This window comes from Rana temporaria, chromosome 2 (genome assembly GCF_905171775.1).
Source record: "Rana temporaria chromosome 2, aRanTem1.1, whole genome shotgun sequence".
Lineage (NCBI taxonomy): Eukaryota > Metazoa > Chordata > Amphibia > Anura > Ranidae > Rana > Rana temporaria.
Genome location: NC_053490.1, coordinates 332,662,937 through 332,683,381, shown reverse-complemented (window position 1 = coordinate 332,683,381; position 20,445 = coordinate 332,662,937). Strand labels below are relative to the sequence as shown.

The window sequence follows — 20,445 nt, the reverse complement described above, 5'->3', positions numbered from 1 at the left end:
AATGTCGAATTGACAAATGACCCACAGAAAATATATCCAATCCAGACAAATCTAATTATTAAATGATGAAATTAGCAGATAGAAAAAAAATGATGTACCTTGTTAAACTATTGTGCACAGGGAAAAAAAAAACCTGTAGGGGCAGATCCACAAAAGGATTACGCCGACGTATCTATTGATACGCCGGCGTAATTTTAAATTTCCTGCGTTGTATCTTTGTTTTGTATCCACAAAAGATACGACGGCATCTGGGATCGATCCGACAGGCGTACGTCTTAGTACGCCGTCGGATCTTAGATGCAATTTTTCGGCGGCCGCTAGGTGGCGTTTCCGTCGAAATCCGCGTTGAGTATGCAAATTAGCTATTTACGGCGATCCACGAACGTACGTCCGGCCGGCGCATTTTTTTACGTCGTTTTCGTTCGTTTTCGTTCGTTTTTTTCCGGCGTATAGTTAAAGGTGCTATATGGTGGTGTACTCATTGTTAAGTATGGCCGTTGTTCCCGCGTACAAATTTGATTTTTTTACGTCATTTGCGTAAGTCGTTCGCGAATAGGAATTTGCGTAGAATGACGTCACCGTCGTAAGCATTGGCTTGTTCCGGTTAAATTTCGAGCATGTGCACTGGGATACCCCCAGGGACGGCGCATGCGCAGTTAAAAAAAAACGTTGTTTACGTCGGGTCACAACGTATTTACATAAAACACGCCCCCATTACATCCATTTGAATTCCGCGCTCTTATGCCGCAAGAGATACACTATGCCGCCGTAACTTACGGCGCAAATTCGTTGAGGATTAGAAAAAAAAAAGTAAGTTACATCTGCGTAGTGTATCTTAGATACGCTACGCCCGGCGCAATAATGCGCCATTGTACGTAGATCTACCCCGTAATGTTTTGGACTACACATATCCCATGACATTATTCAAGCTCTGACCCCACCATATTTTTCTAGCTAAGACATTTTCATTACAGTATGCCCTTTCTCAGCAGTGATCTACCATGTACCTCCACGCTTCTATGCCACAAATACATAAATAATACATGGTTAACATAACATTCCTCTTTAGACATAAATAAATCAGATTTTCTTCTCATGCTCCAAATGAAAATAACAGGCACCACTGTAAAGGCAAAGTACATGTTCACAGCTCCATATATAGATTGACCATTTTATTACATAACGGAAACACACGTCATTTTTACATCTCAGACAGTTTCTTCCTCTCATCTTCATGTATCACAGTACAATAACAAAAACTAGGAAATTGTGGGGTGTAATAAATAACCGAGCAGGTGTATTTCATGAAACTTGCAACAAAAATTATCTTAGTAGATCTTTTTCACATTTTTAACACAATTTGTGAACAGAATATTCAAGTACCATTACAAAAAAAAGAAGGATTACAAACTCAGTTATGATATGATGCTAATTTCATAATAAGCTAAATATAGATGCCTTTTAAATCAGTACTTTCATGAACGTCTGCAGGTTCTTCACAGTTTTATTCACAAGTTTGTCAATAAGCAACAGTTTAAAACAAAATTTTGTGAGTTGTCTCACAAAATATAAAAAAATGGGAACTTCTAGGGTTAATGAACAAAAGTTACTGAGGGCAGTATCGTCTCGGACTGTGTTTGTTGCTCCATAGTAGCCAACAGTGGCGGCTGGTGTTTCATTGTTTGGTGGTGGGGGGGCTTCAAACAAACCGTGGCTTTCCCGACTTCTCCTCCCATTCAGTCTTAAAACCCGCTTCCTGTCCTGATTGGCCGAGAGGAGAAACCGGAAGACACTAGCAAATATTGATAGATATTCTCACAAGTGCGTCGGCTCAGGGTGCAGTCCTCTGTGCCCAACCTTTTTTTGAAGTCAAGTAGAACCTCAAGCCTCTCGGCAAAAACCAGCAAAAAGCTTGCTGGGTTTTTTTTTTGCCGAGTAAACCGGTCGTGTGTACACTTTTCGACGAGGAAACCGCCGAGGATCTCGTAGGGCCAAAAATAAAGCATGTCTTCTTTTTCCTCGAAGGGAATGGGAAAATTTGGCTCGCCAAGATCCTCGGCGGCTTCACAAGGAACTCGTGTTTCTGTGTTTCGCCCATCGAGTTCCTCGGACGTGTGTACGAGGCTTCAGGCTCTAATCATATGCTTAAAAAAAAAACTTGTAGAAATCTATGCGTCCGATGTCCCGCATGGAGATTAGGGGCACCACTGGTAGCCAACTAGATTCTCCTTTTGTAGTATGAGGGAGTGAATGGAGAATCTAATTTGTTGTCATAGAGCACAAGGAGTTCAGACAATTCTTCTTTAAAAGGGCACCTGTGCTTAGGCAAATATGATGATTGCTACTGCTAACCCTCTCTGTCCTGACCTGACTGAAGCGTGCAGGTTGCAAAATCAGAATAAAATCTGAACTCTTCATCTACATACTTGGGTCATTCACTCAAAGTACTGAAGATGTTCGATCAGCATCACATCAAAGAAACTAGCATTTTCAGAACAAGAGAGAGCAATGGTAGCCTACATATTCAGTACAGGTTCCCTTCGTTCGTGAGGTGTACAGTTGTTAGAATTTAGAAAAAAGGAACCAATATTTAGTACATGCATGTCTATCAAGCCAGCATCAACACAAGTGAATATATAAAGTATGCCCACTTGCATATTTTTTGTGTATTCTAAATGCAAACATATAGTTGATGGGGGGTCTTTTTTTTTTTTTTTTTTTTATGCTAGCTATTTACACCAATATTTTTCAGCTAAGGTCACAGAAATGTCCCATACTATTCCTTGCATATCAGCATATCAAGTATTCACAGGCAACCATTTCAGAATTTTAGTTTGAAGTTAAATATCTTTTATTAGACTGGCAAATTTAGGAGCCTAAACCTGCTGTAAGCATGCAAATTGCTCAATTTGTTTGTAAATGCAGTTGTGTGAGTTTTTTTTTATAGTTTCTCTTTTGGCCCTACTTCTCCTGTGGGTCACAGGAGTCCACTTTTTATTCTGCACTCCTGTGACCCATATTTAGTTGACAGTAGGCTAAAGTCCACTGTTGGCTGATGTCACTCAGCCGGTCCAGGCTCTAGAGAGATTCCAACTTTAATGTTGGAATCCACCCAGATGCCTGGATCAGCAACTGGTTCAGCCTGGCAGCAAGCCCCCAAGAGCCTAAGCGAGACATTCCTACCCCGTACACAGGTCAGCGCTTCAGAGAGCATTGGAGGGACAGATCAGAGAGCTGGTGACTGATAGTGCTGCAGTCACCTAGGTGAGTATGTAGTTTTTTTTTTGTTTTTTTTTTTATTCATCTTTCCTTGAGGCCTTTTTAAACAGGATGACAACTAGGTCCCAATGCTGCATGACAGTGGTCACACCTGTGTCTCTGTGGTCAGTTCCCCCTGATGGTTGATTGACAACTGCTCTAACCATTTAGCCCAGGGCGTGGAAAAATATGATCTACTGTTAGGGTCACCAGGTAATAAAACTTTGTTGCAGTGGGAATTCGGGAAAAGTAAAACGTCTTTACAATATCTAGAAAATGCCACCTGAGATGGGGTGTCTGGCTGGTTTAACCTGCAATTGACTGGACAACATCATTCATTTAATACTTTTATACTCCACAATAAAATAATGGCTACCACTTAATGTTTTTCATAGCGGTTGTTTTCAAACCTGGTCCTCAAGGCTGCTCTTACAGTGCTTTTTATAGAATCACACTAATCAGTGTTTTTGTACACAGGACTGTGTTAAATGACCTATACAAGTACTAATATATTTACCACATTTACCCTATACACATAAAAATAAATTTGAATGTATTTATAAAGCAGTGAATATGATATTCACCAAACATTTTCTGCAGTTGTATCTTGGCTGTTATGGATTCACCTGCAGTGATTGGTGAATGTCACATTCACTGTTTTGTAAATATAATTCTTAGTAGCATTTACCACAGAGCATGCTTTAGCAAATGAACAAATGTTTATTTTTTTATTTAAATGCTTTTTGTAAGTTGTTACTCAATGCTAGCCCTGTCTATTTCTTCAACTACTTTTTACAAATGTACACTATTTAAATAATGTTGACTTAGAGCCGGTTCACACTGGGGCGACTCGTCAGGCGACTCAGCCGCCTGACAAGTCACGTCCCATTCTATTCACCAGAACCGTTCTAATAGGAGCGACGCAAGTCGCTCCGACTTAGAAAAAGGTTATTGTACGACTTTGGGGGCTACTCGGGGCGACTTGCATTGACTTCTATACAGAAGTCATTTTGCAAGTCGCCTCTGAAGTCGTCTTCAGGACGACTTGCGAGTCGCCCCCGAAGTCGTGCCGCCCCAGTGTGAACCGGCTCTTAGTTACCTTAGCAAGTTCAGTTTTGAAAACAAAAATGTAAGACCATCTCTTTGTACTATTTCAATCTAAATCAACTACACAACACAGCCCCAATGCCCTTTCAGAATAAATATACTTGCTCTACTGAGGCTTTTCATCTATTTCTGGGGTAACAAACTAAATACCAAAGGAATATGGGTTACATGGTGAAAAATGCATTTAGCAAAAGACGTTACAAAATTTTCTCTTTGTTTCTGCATTGGGAACGAGTGGTGACTTGACATCCACCTGTTACCCAGAGTCATTTTTAGACATATGACACATGTGAAAAAACATGCCAGCACAGTACTAAGGATTATAAGGCTTTAGGACATCTCATTTGTGATGGCTCTTTTCGACAGGCCAGGAGATTAAGATTTGACTAAATAGCAGGCAATTTGCATTGTTATATAATTGCACTAAATAAATTACTGGGTTGCAAAATGGCTTGAAACCTTAACCTCTCTGTAGTCATTGAAGGACTACAAGCCTGTTCAAGGCAGATTGTCAGAAATATATTATATTATAGTTGGGATTTATGCTTCACAGAAATAAAATAGTACCAAGAACCAGCTTGGTTCTCTGCCTACACTTGCATGTGTTTTACCATACAAATGCATAAAGTAAAAATATAATTTACAGCAATTTGAAAAAAAAAAAAAATATATAAAAAGGGCAAAACATTTTCATAAGGACTCAGCCCAGCTGAATAAATAGACAATTGTGTCTATTCTATTTGGATGTAATACATATCCAACAGTATTCACACATTAAAAATATCAGAAAAATATTGTATTCTACCACGGACTATACCCAAACCGCTGTGTTCATATCAAATCCTGTATACATAGCATCATCTTTTCTCTGATCGTTTTTAGAATATGTTTTATTCATTGCCATACTTGTTCTGCTAGTTTTGCCTGATTTATCAACTTTGATTTTCATGTCAGTTTGTGATGGGAAATAAAAGACACTTTTTTGTTTACTGGTCTTCTTGCTCCTTTTAGTTATCTGAGATGTTTGATCCTTCGGATGTAGCCAGCCTGGCTTCTCTTTGAGAAGTTTATCCCTGTCAGGACGCACACTTCTTAGGAATTTTTTGAAAAAGTTGGCTGTAAGGGAGAACTTTTTGTAGATCTCCTGGGATTTAGTGGCATTCAGTAAACTTTCATTCTTGTCTCCTTTCTTTTCCATCTCAGGCAAATCTAGCCAGTTTCCAACAAGATCCGCAAATATGTTGTCACCCAAAATAAGAGGCTGCCTGTTTCGGCTTTGTGACATAAGTGAAGATGTCCAGTCATTTGTATCATCACATATTGATTCTTCATTGCATTGCTCTTGGCCGAAATATGAATAGGTAACGTTGTTCAAATGATGGCTTTGATGGACAGCACCTGGCGCGTGTGGTTCAAGTGTAGGGCAAGTTTCTACCGGAGGCAAGACAGAAGATGATGTATATATACTGTCAGTCTGTTTTCCTCTTGCAGGCAAAACCTGATGACCTAATTTTGGGCCTGGAACAGGGACAAAGTTAAGTGAGCTGTCAGCCAACAAGCTGTTGTCTGGACTTCTCCCACTTCCCAATGGCTTTGCAGCCTGTTTGCTGGATTGATGCCTGACCTCAGAGGCTTCTCCTACACTCAGACAATACTGGTTTGTTCTCATACTTTGAAGATGGTTCTGTTCCCCTGAAATTTCCAGCTGCTCAAGAGCTGCCTGGACCTGGAGGAGTTTCAGTTCCTGGAGTGCTCCCATCATACTGTTCATCTGCTCTTGCAAACCTTCTCCAAATTCTCTCATTGACAGCTGTGGAAAAGAACATTAGAGCTCTAGTTACATCAAGGCAGATATAGCATAGTTAAAAATATATGCAGTGGTATAAAGATTAGGAGGCTAAATCTGGACACATATGATACATTTCTGTAAGGGACTAGACACTAGGATCAAATAAGGAACATGATAAAACTCACAAACCTAAACACTCAGGGAAATATCATTTTTTTTTACTTGGGTGTTGTTTTTTTTATGATAAGTAATTACCAATGAATGATGCAATCAACAACCATTTTAGTGTACACACTTCACAGTCTCAAGATCTATAAGCTATTTTGGGCCAAATTCCCAAAAAAGCTGCCTAACTTAACTTTCAGCAGTTAAGTTACACTGACTTAAAATTTCTACCTAAGTGCCTGATCCACAAAGCACTTACCTAGAAATTACACGCCATGTAACTTAAGTGCCTCTGTCGCAAGGCGGTCCTCCTCTCCGGGGGGCGTTTAAAATTTAAATGAGGCGCGCTCCCGCGCCGGCCGTACTGCGCATGCGTGTGACGTAATTTTTCCGACGTGCAGCGCGCGAACGTAATTTACGGCGGGCTTTGTGGATTGCGACGGGACACTAAAGTTGCGACGGGTGAAAAAAAAAAAGCGCCGGGAAAACAAGAACAAAAAAGAAAAATTGTCAGCGTCGCTCGGCATGCATTCCTGAGAGGGAGAACTCCATGCCATCTTTCAAAGAAAAAACCGGCATGGGTTCCCCCCCCAGGAGCATACCAGGCCCTTAGGTCTGGTATGGGTTGTAAGGAGACCCCACCACGTGGGTACCTACCGGAGCATGATGGAGAGCGGCGAAGATAGAAGAAGACCCCCGGAGAGCGGAAGAAGAAACCCCCCCGGAGAGCGGAAGAAGAAACCCCCCCCGGAGAGCGGAGAAGACCCCCGGAGAGTGGAAGAAGAAGCCCCCCCTGGTATTAGAGCTAATAAAGAAGACAGGGGGGACCTCCGGAGCAGACTAATAAATTATTTTAAAAACCCTTGTGTTGTGTGTTTAATAACTTTAACTTTTTGCCTCCAGGTGAATGGGTAGGGGTACGATGTACCCCATATCCATTCACTTAGGGTGGGGGGCCGGTATCTGGGGCCCCCTTATTAAAGGAGACTCCCAGATTCCGATAAGCCCCGCCCGCATACCCCGACAACCAACGGCAAGGGTTGTCGGGAAGAGGTCCTGTCCTCATCAACATGGGGACAGGGTGCTCTGGGGTGGGGGGGCCCGCAGTGCGCCCCCCTGCCCCAGAGCACCCAACCCCCCCATGTTGAGGGCATGCGGCCTGGCACGGCTCAGGAGGGGGGGGCACTCGCTCGTCCCCACTCCCTTTCCTGACCGGCCGGGTAGCGTGCTTTGGATACGGGTCTGGTATGGATTGTAGGGGGACCCCCTACGTCGATTTTTCGGCGTAGGGGGGGTCTCCTTACAACCCATACCAGACCTAAGGGCCTGGTATGCTCCTGGGGGGGGAACCCATGCCGGTTTTGAATTTACAAATTGCCGTGGAGTTCTCCCTCAGGAATGCATACCAAATGTCGTCGCTTGAATGGGCCTTTACAAGGTGTGACTAATTTTCCACATTGTAAAACCAGCCCTAGTTTTGCGCAAGCAAATCGGAACTTACGCAGAAATCACAATGATGAAAAGCGTTGTGGATCTGCTTAAGTCCTCATTTGCATACTCAAAGCTGCATTTCAATGAGAAATGCCCCCAGCAGCGGATGCGGTACTGCATCCTAAGATCTGACCGTGTAAGTGTCTTACACATGTCAGATTTTCTGCCTAACTTTGGAAAAAGCCTTTTGAGGATCGTTTCCAAAGTTAGGCACAGACTGAACAGCAGTTCCGCCTGCGTATCTCTTTTGGGAATCAGGCCCTTTATTTTTAATATGATGCTTTAGTCACGTCAGTGCCACAGCCTCTTCTCCATAAGTCATAGAGCACCCTTTTCCTTCTAAGAAGTATTGGTTCAACACTTTGGGGTTTATTTACCATAAGGCAAAAAGGCTGCTTGCTTTTCAAGGGAATTCTTCCTTTTAGTTTAGTGAATGTGGTAAAAAGTCACATTGCAAATACCCAATTATGTGTAAGAAAAATAAAGACAAAAATAAATATCCGGCTAAATCTAAAGAAAAAAAGTGATCAATAAGTGTAAACAACAGTGACAGAACTCAGAGATATGTTCAGAGTAAATATAAATGAAACCGTCGCGCTTGTTCAAAGTGAGCCTCAGCAAAGCCAAGGAACAATATACAAAATGTGTTGAAACAAGTCAGTATTAAGACACAAATATATGTGTGACAATATGGGAAGTGTCTCTGTAGAGCAGTGGTTCTCAACGTTCTAGTGCCGTGACCCCTTGATAAAATTTCCCAAGTTGTGGGGACCCTTAACAGTAAAATTATTTTGTAGCGTGGATTGTCTGCACCCAAGGCAAGACAAGTAATTTGTGCCCCTAACCCATTGACATTTAGCGCTCCCTGAGTCCCTTTCACTCATATGGTATTAACCTGCCTGGCGGTATCCCAGAGCGTGACTCTGGGTGGGTTTTTTATGTTGCGATCGGTATCCCCGAGTCACGCTCGGGGTAAGCTATGCAGAGCCTGCAGCGTGCGCTGGCTTACCTTGTCCTGGATCCAGCGATGCCACCGCGCTGTGTGAGCGAGCGGGGGTGCGTTCCCTGGTTAACACTGACAGGCGTCTCAGCCAATCAGGTTCACCGGTAACCTGATTGGCTCAAGTGTCTTCGAGGGAAGGAGAAGACATCGAGGGACAGTGGAAGGAGGGTGGCTGACCCCCAGAAAGGTAAGTGCTGGACAGGGGGGGGCAATCTGGCAGCATGTTACAGGGCACAGTGGCGACAATTGATGGCACAGTGGGTGTGTTCGGCATGGTACAGTGGTGACAATTGATGGGCACAGTGGTTACAATTGATGGCACAGTGGCTGCGTTTGATGGCACAGTGGCTGCGTTTGGCATGGCACAGTGGCTGTGTTTGGCATGGCACAGTGGCGACAATTGATGGGCACAGTAGCGACAATTGATGGGCACAGTGGTGAAAATTGATGGGCACAGTGGTGACAATTGATGGGCACAGTGGCGACAATTGATGGCACAGTGGTAACAATTGATGGAACAGTGGCTGTGTTTGATGGCACAGTGGCTGTGTTTAATGACACAGTGGCGACAATTGATGGCACAGTGGCTGCATTTGATGGCACAGTGGCTGCGTTTGACATGGCACAGTGGTGACAATTAATGGGCACAGTGGCTGCGTTTGATGGCATGGCACAGTGGTGAAAATTAATGGGCATAGTGACAACAATTGATAAGCACAGTGGTGACAATTGATGGCGCAGTGGCTGCATTTGATGGCACAGTGGCTGCGTTTGGCATGGCACAGTGGTGACAATTAATGGGCACAGTGGTGAAAATTTATGGCACAGTGGCTGCGTTTGATGGCATGGCACAGTGGTGAAAATTAATGGGCACAGTGGCTGCGTTTGGCATGGCACAGTGGTGACAATAGGCACAGTGGCGACAATTGATGGCACAGTGGCTGCGTTTGATGGCATGGCACAGTGGTGACAATTGATGGGCACAGTGGTGATGAATTATGGCACAGTGGCTGCGTTTGATGGCATGGCACAGTTGCAACAATTAATGGCACAGTGGCGACATTTGATGGCATGGCACAGTGGATGTATTTGATGGGCACAGTGGCTGAGTTTTATGGGCACAGTGGCTGCGTTTCATGGGCACAGTGAGGCTGCAATTGTTTTTTTTTCGTTTGTTTGCGCTCCCCCAAAAATGTTGAGCACCAGCCGCCACTGCTTGTCACCTTCTCCCATCCTATGGAATTCTGTACCCCAGACTGTCTGACTATCTCCTAATCCCTTTTTGGCGATTCTTGAAAACCTTTCTCCTCAGAGAAGCCTATCCTGCCTCCACCAAACAACTGTACTTTTTTCCATCAGCCCATCCCCAACAGTTCTTACCTTTTGTATCACTTGACCCTCCCTTCTAGATTGTAAGCTCTAACGAGCAGGGCCCTCTGTTCCCTCCTGTATTGAATTGTATTGTAACTGTACTGTCTGCCTTCACATTGTAAAGCGCTGCAGAAACTGTTGAAACTATATAAATCCTGTATAATAATAATATTCCTTTTAGTCTCTAAACTGAAACATTTTTTTCAGGCCCTCAAAAAATGTCTAGCAGAGTTGTAAATTAGTAGGAAAAACTCAAATAAAATTTTAGCACAACTTTTAAATATTTATCATATCCAAAACATAACTGACAATTTCTTCCAATCCCAATGATATTGCATTTTTTTATGTAGCATAGCATAAGTGGTTGATGCTCATCCAATAAGTGACTGGAAATTCCTTTTGCCACAACTTGGAAATATTGTGTTACATAATGGCACAGAGAACATTTATTAAGCACTCTGTAGCAGGACTGGAGACCAAGGAGATGATTGATTAGGCTCTTTGTGTTTGTACTAAATTGGCTGTCATTAGCAACTGTCACTTTTAGCACCCACTGGGACCCGCCACAGCATTTAAGATCGGGTGCCATCTTAAAACACATGTAATTGCAGTATCATTTTAAAATAATGCCTAAAACACAATAGACTAAAGAGTGAACACTTATGTCCCCTTCATTTTCTATCCATCCACTTAACTATTATTGGGTAGAAAATAATTTTCTTAGTAGGGCTCAATTTTATGTCCTGAAAAAATAGCAATAACAGGTTAATTCAAATAATGTTCTAGTGAGTCAGTAATTTATGTATGTTATCTACTCACACAGTAAAAACATTGTTTCCACAATATACAGTACAGAGGGAAGTGATGACTGTATATAGCATCTATATTGTTAGAATGTTCAGAGCACCCTCACTTATGCCGTGTACACACGATCATTTTTCGGCATGAAAAAAAAAACGTTTTTAAAAAATGTCATTTAAATGATCGTCTGTGGGCTTCACATCATTTTTTGGGTTCTGAAAAACGACAACATTTTTTTTCGAACATGCTGCATATTTTAACAACGTTTTAAACTATGTAGTTTTTGGGCTAAATGACGTTAACCACTTAAGACCCGGACCTTTAGGCAGCTAAAGGACCTGGCCAGTTTTTGCGATTCGGCACTGTGTCGCTTTAACTGACAATTGCGCGGTCGTGCGACGTGACTCCCAAACAAAATTGGCATCCTTTTTTTCCCATAAATATAGCTTTCTTTTGGTAGTATTTGATCACCTCTGCGGTTTTTATTTTTTGCGCTATAAACAAAAATAGAGCGACAATTTTTAAAAAAATTCAATATTTTTTACTTTTTGCTATAATAAATATCCCACAAAAATATATAAAAACATAGTTTAGGCCGATACGTATTCTTCTACCTATTTTTGGTAAAAAAAATCGCAATAAGCGTTTATCGATTGGTTTGCGCAAAATTTATAGCGTTTACAAAATAGTGGATAGTTGTATTGCATTTTTATAAAAAAATAATGTTTAACTCCTAATGGCGGCGATCATCGTTTTTTTTCATGACTGCGACATTATGGCGGATACATCGGACAATTTTGACACATTTTTGGGACCATTGTAATTTTCACAGCAAAAAATGCATTAAAAATGAATTGTTTACTGTGAAAATGACAATTGCAGTTTGGGAGTTAACCACAAGGGGGCGCTGAAGGGGTTAAGTGTGACCTCATGTGTGTTTCTAACTGTAGGGGGTGTGGCTGTAGGTGTGACGTCATTGATTGTGTTTCCCTATATAAGGGAACATATGATCAATGACGGCGCCACAGTGAAGAACGGGGAAGCTGTGTTTACACACAGCTCTCCCTGTTCTTCAGCTCCAGGGACCGATCGCGGGACTCCAGCGGCGATCGGGTCCACTGGTCCCGTGGTCACGGAGCTTCGGACCGGGTCGCAGGCGCGTGCCCGCGACCCACGGCTGGGCACTTAAAGAGGACGTACGTGTACGTGCTTGTGCCCAGCCGTGCCATTCTGCCGACGTATATGTGCAGTATAAGTCCTTAAGTGGTTAAAAACCTGTGCATGCTCAGAAGCAAGTTATGAGATGGGAGCGCTCGTTCTGGTAAAACTACTGTTCATAATGGAGTAAGCACATTCATCACGCTGTAACAGACAGAAAAGCGCAAATCGTCTTTTACTAACAGGAATTCAGATAAAGCAGCCCCAAGGGTGGCGTCATCCGCATGGAACTTCCCCTTTATAGTGCCGTCGTACGTGTTGTACGTCACCGCGCTTTGCTAGAGCATTTTTTAAAAACAACCATGTGTGGGCAACGTCGTTTTAATGATTAAGTTGGAAAAACTTAGTTTTTTTTCATGCCGAAAATCGTGCGTACGCGGCATTAGAAACGTGCTTCTCTATTATCCCGTGCACAAAAAAGTATTTTCTTGTGGCTTTCCCCAGGCACAGTTTTGCTAAAAGCTAAAGAGAAGAACATTATATTTTCTGAGACAAATCTTTATGTAGAGCAGGATATATTATTTAGGATGATAAAAATAACTACGTTAAAAAAAAAAGCAAAGCACAATATTTAACCACTTCGCATCCACAACAATTTATTTTTATTTTCCCACACATGTTAAAATCTGCATTTTTTTTCAAGAAAATGTCTTAAAACGCCTAAACACATATATTTTATGAAAGCAGAGACCCTGTAGAATATAATAGTGGTAGTTGCATTTTTTATTTTTATTTCGCACAATGTGTTTACAACTGTTTCTCAAATCGATATTGTCATGATAAAAATATACAAAAAAATGGGGATTATTTAAAGGCCAATAGATTTTGCAAAGTGCAGCTGCTCCAGGGCTTAGTAATGAGGTAAAGCTTCACTGTGCTAAGAATACCCAATCACCTGCAAGCAAATTAAAAAACTGAATTTTTGCTTGCACATGATTGGATGATGGAAGTCAGCAGTGCTTCTGCTCATTTACTAAGCTCTGAAACAACTGCACTTTGCAAAGTGCACAGTGTATTTGCCTTTAGTAAGTCAACCCCTATACAATCCTGATTATTTTTGAAGATATAAAGGATAGGGATGCATCAAATAAATAGATACACTGGGCTAGATTCAGGTAGCTTCGCGCATTGTTACGGCGGCGCAGCGTATCGTATTTACACTACGCCGCCATAAGTCAGAGAGGCAAGTGCTGTATTCACAAAGCACTTGCCTCCTAAGTTACGGCGACGTAGCGTAAATGGGGCCGGCGTAAGCGCGCCTAATTCAAATGTGGATGAGGGGGCGTGTTTAATGTTAATTATTGGTGACCCGACGTGATTGACGTTTTTCTTGAACGGCGCATGCGCCGTCCGTGGAATTTCCCAGTGCGCATTGCTCCAAAGTACGCCGCAAGGACGTCATTGGTTTCGACGTGAACGTAAATTACGTCCAGCCCCATTCACGGACGAGTTACGCAAACGACGTTAAATTTTCAAATTTTGACGCTGGATCGACGGCCATACTTAACATTGCGTACGCCTCCTAATAGCAGGAGTAACCTTACGCCGAAAAAGCCTATTGTAAACGACGTAAAAAAATAGCCCCGGGCGTACGTACATTTGTGAATCGGCGTATCTAGGTCATTTGCATATTCTGCACCGAAAACTACGGAAGCGCCACCTAGCGGCCAGCATAAATATGCAACTAAGATACGACGGCGTAAGAGACTTACGCCGCTCGTATCTTAGCCTAATTTAAAGCGGGGGTTCACCCTATGAACGGAATTTTTTTTTTTTTTTCTACTACCATAAAATCAGGCATTGTAGCTCGAGCTACAGTATGCCTGTCCCGATTTTTTTACCCCCGTACTCACCTTGTAATCGTTCATCGAAGATACTGGGGAATGGGCGTGCCTATGGAGACGGAGGATGATTGACGGCCGGCTCTGGCGCGTCACGCTTCTCCGGAAATAGCCGAAATAGGCTTGGCTCTTCACGGCGCCTGCGCATAGCCTGTGCGCAGGCGCCGTGAAGAGCCGAGACCTACTCCGGCTGTCTTTGGGGAGAGTGACGTGCCAGGGCCGGCCGTCAATCATCCTCCCTCTCCATAGGCACGCCCATTCCCCGCGGGAGCCGAAATCTACGATGTCCGATTACAAGGTGAGTCCGGGGTTAAAAAAATCGGGACAGGCATACTGTAGCTCGCGCTACAATGCCTGTCTCGATGGTAAAATCATGTGGGTTAGGGTGAACTACCGATTTAAGCGTATCTGGTTTCCAGAATACGCTTAAATTTACGACGGCGTAGATTGAGAGTTACGCGGGCGTAACTCTCTCTGAATCTAGCCCCAAATATGTAAAGTTTTAAAACTGCGTGTGTCTGTGAAATAACAAAAAAAAACGATGGCACACAAAAAGGGCTATTGGAAACACTTAAAAAGTCTTTAGAGGCTATCAAAGTAGAGTTCACAGTGAATGTCACATGTGTGGTGCAACAGCTGTACAATTTAAATTTGCATGTGCGCCCAAGGTGATGGGGTTACTTTTAAAAAAAAATATTTATTTTTATCATCATCTACATTTTTAATACTTTATTCAATTATTTTGCTTACTTTATTGCTATTACAAGTGTGTAACAATGCAAGGTTACAGATTCTCTTTATATTGAGATTAGGGTTTTTTTAGACCTCTAATGCCTCCCCTGCCTTTCAGTCCAGCCATTCAAGCACAGTACTGTGGAGGTACAGTTGTGCCTTCACGGAAATTGGTTGAAAAAAAAATGGTACAAAGCTCATGGATGCTGCAGCAGCAGCAATGAGACTGTTTTAAGCACTTAAGTTCCAGGCCATTTACAGTATAAATGTCCTGTGAACAGCATGTGGTTAATACACTGTTTTTCATGCAGCTTCCTTGCGTTATGGTATTTAGCAGCCCACTTTCCTATAGCTTTATCTGCTTTTTAAAATAAACTGTGCTACAGTAGAGCACATATGTGGAAGGTCTGAGGGGGTTGATGGGGGAGTGAAAAACCTGGTGCAGCTCTGCATGGTAACCAATCAGTTTCTAACATCAGCTTGTTCAATTAAGCTTTGACAAAATAATTTTAAAATGGAAGCCAATTGATTTCTTTGCAGAGTTGCACCAGATTTTGCACTCTCCAGTTTTAGTGAATCAACCCCTATGTGCATAATTGTATTAACCTCCCTGATGGTAATCCCGAGCGTGGCTCTGGGTTACATTTCAGTTCCATTAGTGGTAACACCGAGCCACATCGGGATTCCATTGCAGAATCCTGGTGCAGTGTACTTAGCTTGTCACCAGGATCCTGTGATGTCCCCCCGCTGTGTCTGCTCAACACATTGGGACGGAGCCTGGTGGCAAATTCAAAAAGTGGAAAAAACATAACACATACAGTAGACTGTAATCTTACAGATTACATTACTGTATCAAATCATTTCACATCCCTTTTGTCCCTAGTGCTTTGTCCAGTGCCCTGCATGCAGTTTTATATATTTTATATATACCGTATATATTAGAGTATAAGCTGACCCGAGTATAAGCCGAGGACCTAATTTTACCACAAAAAACTGGGAAAACGTATTGACTCGAGTATAAGCCGAGGGTGAGAATGCAACTGCCACTGTAAGTGGAAAAGAGGGTCAACTGCCCATTTGCACGCTTCACTGTGCCAACCTCACTGTGCCCATTGCAACTTCACTGTGCCAACTGTCACTGTGCCAATCCTCACTGTGCCCATCCTCACTGTGCATATTGTTACTGTGCCCGTCATCACTGTGCCCATTGTCACTGTGCTTGTACCTTAAATTGAGAGGCTGCGGGCGTCCATTCAATGTTTAAAAGTCACGGTCTCCTCCTGTTCCCTTCCGTGATGAGCGTTTCTCAGCTGACACAGTTCCGCCTATCACGGATGTTCTCTCATCTTCAGATTCAGTTTCCCAGCAGACACTGTGTTCAGTGTTCCGCCAATCACGGATGTCCGAGGATGAAAAGGCATCCATGATTGGCGGAACACTGAACACAGTGTCTGCTGGGATCGGTGAGGATGAGAGAACGTTTGTGATAGGCCTTTCTCAGCAGACAGAGTTCCGCCTATCACGGAAGGGACAAGAGGAGACCGCGAGTTTTAAGTGATGGACGCCCGCAGCCTCTCAATATTTCCAGGTACACTGACTCGAGTATAAGCCGAGGGGGGCATTTTCAGCCTAAAAAAAAGGGCTGAAAATCTCGGCTTATACTCGAGTATATACGGTATATATAAAGTGTCCCTTTACGTCTACCAGCTAGAAAAATTAGAACACTTGCAGAATTGAGCGATAGTGATCTGTGGAGAAATTTATTTTATTATTATTTATAGTTATTATTATTATTTAAGATTTTGTGTGTCAAACTTTGTCATACCCGGGATGTCTACTAGACTTTTGTTTGGACAGATTTGAGTGTGTTATTCCCAAGGATTACAGGCCTACAATATAAAACTCCAAATTTCTTTACAAAACAATCATAATCATACCGCCAGGGAGGCTACACAAGGCAATACAAAGAGCAACAATCATGCATGCAATGCAGTAACCTATAGCAACCAATACCAGCTTAAATATTGAACACCAGGGTTAACAGCAGCACCCTGTGATTCACTTAGCTGTAAAATAAGCCCAAAGTGAGACATAAACTGATCCTTATTTAAAAGATAACTTCACTTTTAACATAAACACAAAGTTGCGCTTCATCCCACACTACACTTCCAATGGCACCATAGACTTCAGGTCTGTGACTATTTCATATGAAGAAAGGGGCCAAACAGTCAGTCTGTTCCTGGGCATCCTGTATCCTCTTAGGGCTATACTACCAACAGGAAATTTGATGTATATTGCTGTTATTATTATTATAACACAGGATTTATATAGTGCCAGATGTTTGAATTTCACAAAATAAATGGGGACAACGCAGTTACAATACAATTCAAGACATGATGGTTAGGAGGACCCTACTTTTTTCAAAGACCTAAAGGATACTTTCCTTTAGAACATGTTACATCCATATTTAGAATGCAACATGTCCTAGCATCCCCTCCCTCACCCTCCCCAGCCACTGACATATTAATAATTGGGGCACCTGTGCGGAGCTCTGCTATGGTTTTGGCTGGTTTGCACACCATACACCAAAGAGCTGCATGTGGCTCTTGGGCTACAGGTTTGGCAGTTGGCACCAGAGGCCTAGAAAAAAAAAGAAGCTGGTAAGCTGCAATATATTACCCTCTTGCTGCCCACACACACATATTTAGCAGAAAAAAAAGTGGGCTTTGATGCCCACACACCACACATATGCTGGAAGGCCGGTGTTTCTTTGCTGAGAGAGAACACACTCACTGTGTGCTCCCAGAACAGAGAGAGAGAGAGCTGTAAGAGAGTTCTTAGTCCCCACTAATGTTTGGTAGCCATCATCAACACCCAATCATGTGACCACTGTGACAGCCAACCACAGAGTCTCGTGATCAGCTGATCTGTCCCACCCCCTGGCATTTAGAACATTTTAAAGGGCCACTGGGACAGACAGAAAAGGGTTAATATCACTTTTCCAGACTCGGTGCATCAAATAGTAAGCTCATTGCTTGCAGCAGAAGAGTGGCACAAAGATTTCAAAATACAAAATTTGGATCTGACTGTAAGAAAAGTGTTAGTTTATAATTACCTCCTGTAAACTGATCGCACAAAATATATGTAGCGAGGTCATCCTGTCAGAGCTTCATGACAGGTCATCCCGCTCGACTTGTGTTCAAATTGTAAATATGTTAGAACTTATTATGAAATTCTGCATTGCGGGGGTTGTGAGTAGCAGGAGATATGGACTCCATTGACTCTGAGGAGAAAACAGACTATGCCCCCTTGCAATGCCCCATACCCTTGGAGCATGCGACAACTCCACTCAGCCAGTCAGAATGGACATGGGAAGTTATTTAAAGAAAGGGAGGGGCCAACTTCGCTCTCTCGGGATCTGCACTTTCTCCTCTGCCGAGCTGCTGATACTCACCGTCGTGCTGTTAGGCCAGAAGCCTGGGCCTAACCACCGAGAGACCAACCATCCAGACAGAAGCAAGACCCCAACGTACCAGCCTGTGTTCCCGGAGATCGAAGAGGCAGCCCAGCTGACAACCGAAGCAGTGGAGCACCCTCGCCCGGGATTCCGTGTGCTGTGGGACAGTGTCTTACCAACGCATCCCTTGCTGAGGAGAAATCAGGCAGGTCGGCCTGTTGGATGAGAGAGCACATGCTCAACTTCTGACTCTCTGGTTATCATAGACACCCAGTTTAATTTCACAGGCCATGGACACATGTTCGGCTTATAGCCAGAGTTTAGAGGCCTAGTTAACTGTCACAGTATTTCACAAAAGTGACTGACGCTGACGAGCGATCATTTCACCAACGTTCTGCTACACTAGACATTCTGTTGTGTGGGGGTTTTCTTCTTTGACTATCACCCGTGGATTACAATCTTCTACGTGCACCACCCGGCCGCAACGCGAATATTGACTAATCTACAGAACCTCCCGCTAGGGGCGCTCGCGAGCATAGACTGACTTTTTTTTTTTAAACGGATGGTACCATTCCTAGGTTCAGAACATCACATTGATTCACATTAATTGCTGATTCTTGCAAGGGCCCTTGCGAATCAGATTGAGCTATTACTTATTGATTGCATTGTATCTGAGTCTTATGTTTGTCATTTCTAAGTTCCTATATAGTAAACTTACCCTTTATATTCAATCATATTCATTGTGTGGAGTATATTTCTTGTCTGGAGGGACCGTTCCATTATAGTAGGTAATTCTTGGTCATAATGTCTCAGCATGCTGTGTGCCTGCTATTGTGACTCCAGCCAGCAGGGGTCACAATATCTCGCTACTAGGGTTCTGATGTGTCAGGGGCGAGTTAAAATTAATTAAACAGGGGTGAACTGAGCCAGACAGAGTAGATCCCAAAATCAACCAGCGGCTCCTTCGGGGGTGAGCGCTACATATATTTTTATGCTTATGACGTGATCACACCAGGATTTCATCTTTTGGAGTTTCCATTTTAAAAATTATTTTAACTGTGAGGACATTTTCCAGCACAGATGGAGACTGCAAGTGTTCTGTAATTGTGCAGAGGTGTCATATAGCTGATTTGTTAGTAGGCTTCCTAATGTATAATATTACTACCGTAGCAGCTTTGCACTTCTATCCCTTCCTTCCTATCATTCCTCCGTGTCCATTTGTGATTGGGTATCAAGTTTCTAGCCTCAGATGTGATCATGCTTGCTCATCAATACACCATGACAGCTGCCTTTTGGTTTTTACACTTTCCATTGAAAGTCTTTGGTTTTGGTATCCTGCTAAGGTCTGAAACATCTCAGCCTCCCTCCCACTTTGACATTCTTCATTCACACGCAAAGAGGCCTCAGCATTGAATGAATTATCCTTTTACAGCCTTGAGAATACAGAGCTGCCTGGATGTCTGTGTTAGACATCTTAGGTAATTTTGTAGGTCAGACTTCACTATGGATTAAATTGTAACCAGGCAGAATACAGTATCAGTAGCTGCATCACAAGATAACATCTTCTACAAAACATCCACAAAAGTAATAGGGATGTCTTTATTGTAATATGTTGTTGGCTTTACAAAGTTTATGAAGCATAATAAATAATATACTTGTGATAGCAGACAAAGGGGTCAATTTACTAAAACTGGAGACAGCAAAATCAGGTGCAGCCCAGTTTTCTAGGTGGACCTTAACGGACGCTCCATGCAGGTCTATGGAACGACAGATGTCAACGGTGACATGTTCGCTGACATCCAATCCGCTCGGTTCTGCCAAAACCAGACGGATAGAAACCCTATTTTCCATCCGTCTGGCCGATCGGATCGGATGAAAACAGACAGGCGGTCCGTTTTCATCTGATCCCCCATAGAGGAGAGCGGATCACTGGCAGGTCTGTCTCTGCACAATGAGCAACGCAGTCTGTGAAAATGGACAGCTCCATGTGAAAGGGGCCTTACTATTCTTAAAATGTTTCCCTCCCCTACCTATCCTGCCTACCCTATATACAAAAAGAACTGTATAAAAAAGCAATTGAGAACTTACTGTATATACACAAGTATAAGCCAAGTTTTTCAGCACATCTTTTGTGTGCTGAAAATGCCCCCCTCAGCTTATACTACGAGTCACCTTTTTGTGCCTGATCTCCCGGACTTCGGGGACCCGGTAC

At 42.9% G+C, this 20,445-nt stretch overlaps 1 protein-coding gene across 1 annotated transcript in view; it reads right to left on the bottom strand.

Moving 5' to 3' along the window:
• Positions 1-4,319: 4,319 nt before the first annotated feature.
• The window catches only part of INKA2 (inka box actin regulator 2), a 41,585-nt gene continuing 25,459 nt past the window's right edge, over positions 4,320-20,445 (bottom strand). Inside the window, exon 2 of the mRNA XM_040337493.1 lies at positions 4,320-6,175. Within this exon, the coding sequence (XP_040193427.1) occupies positions 5,177-6,175 (999 nt within the window). The 3' untranslated portion in view covers positions 4,320-5,176. The remainder of the gene's footprint in view (positions 6,176-20,445) is intronic.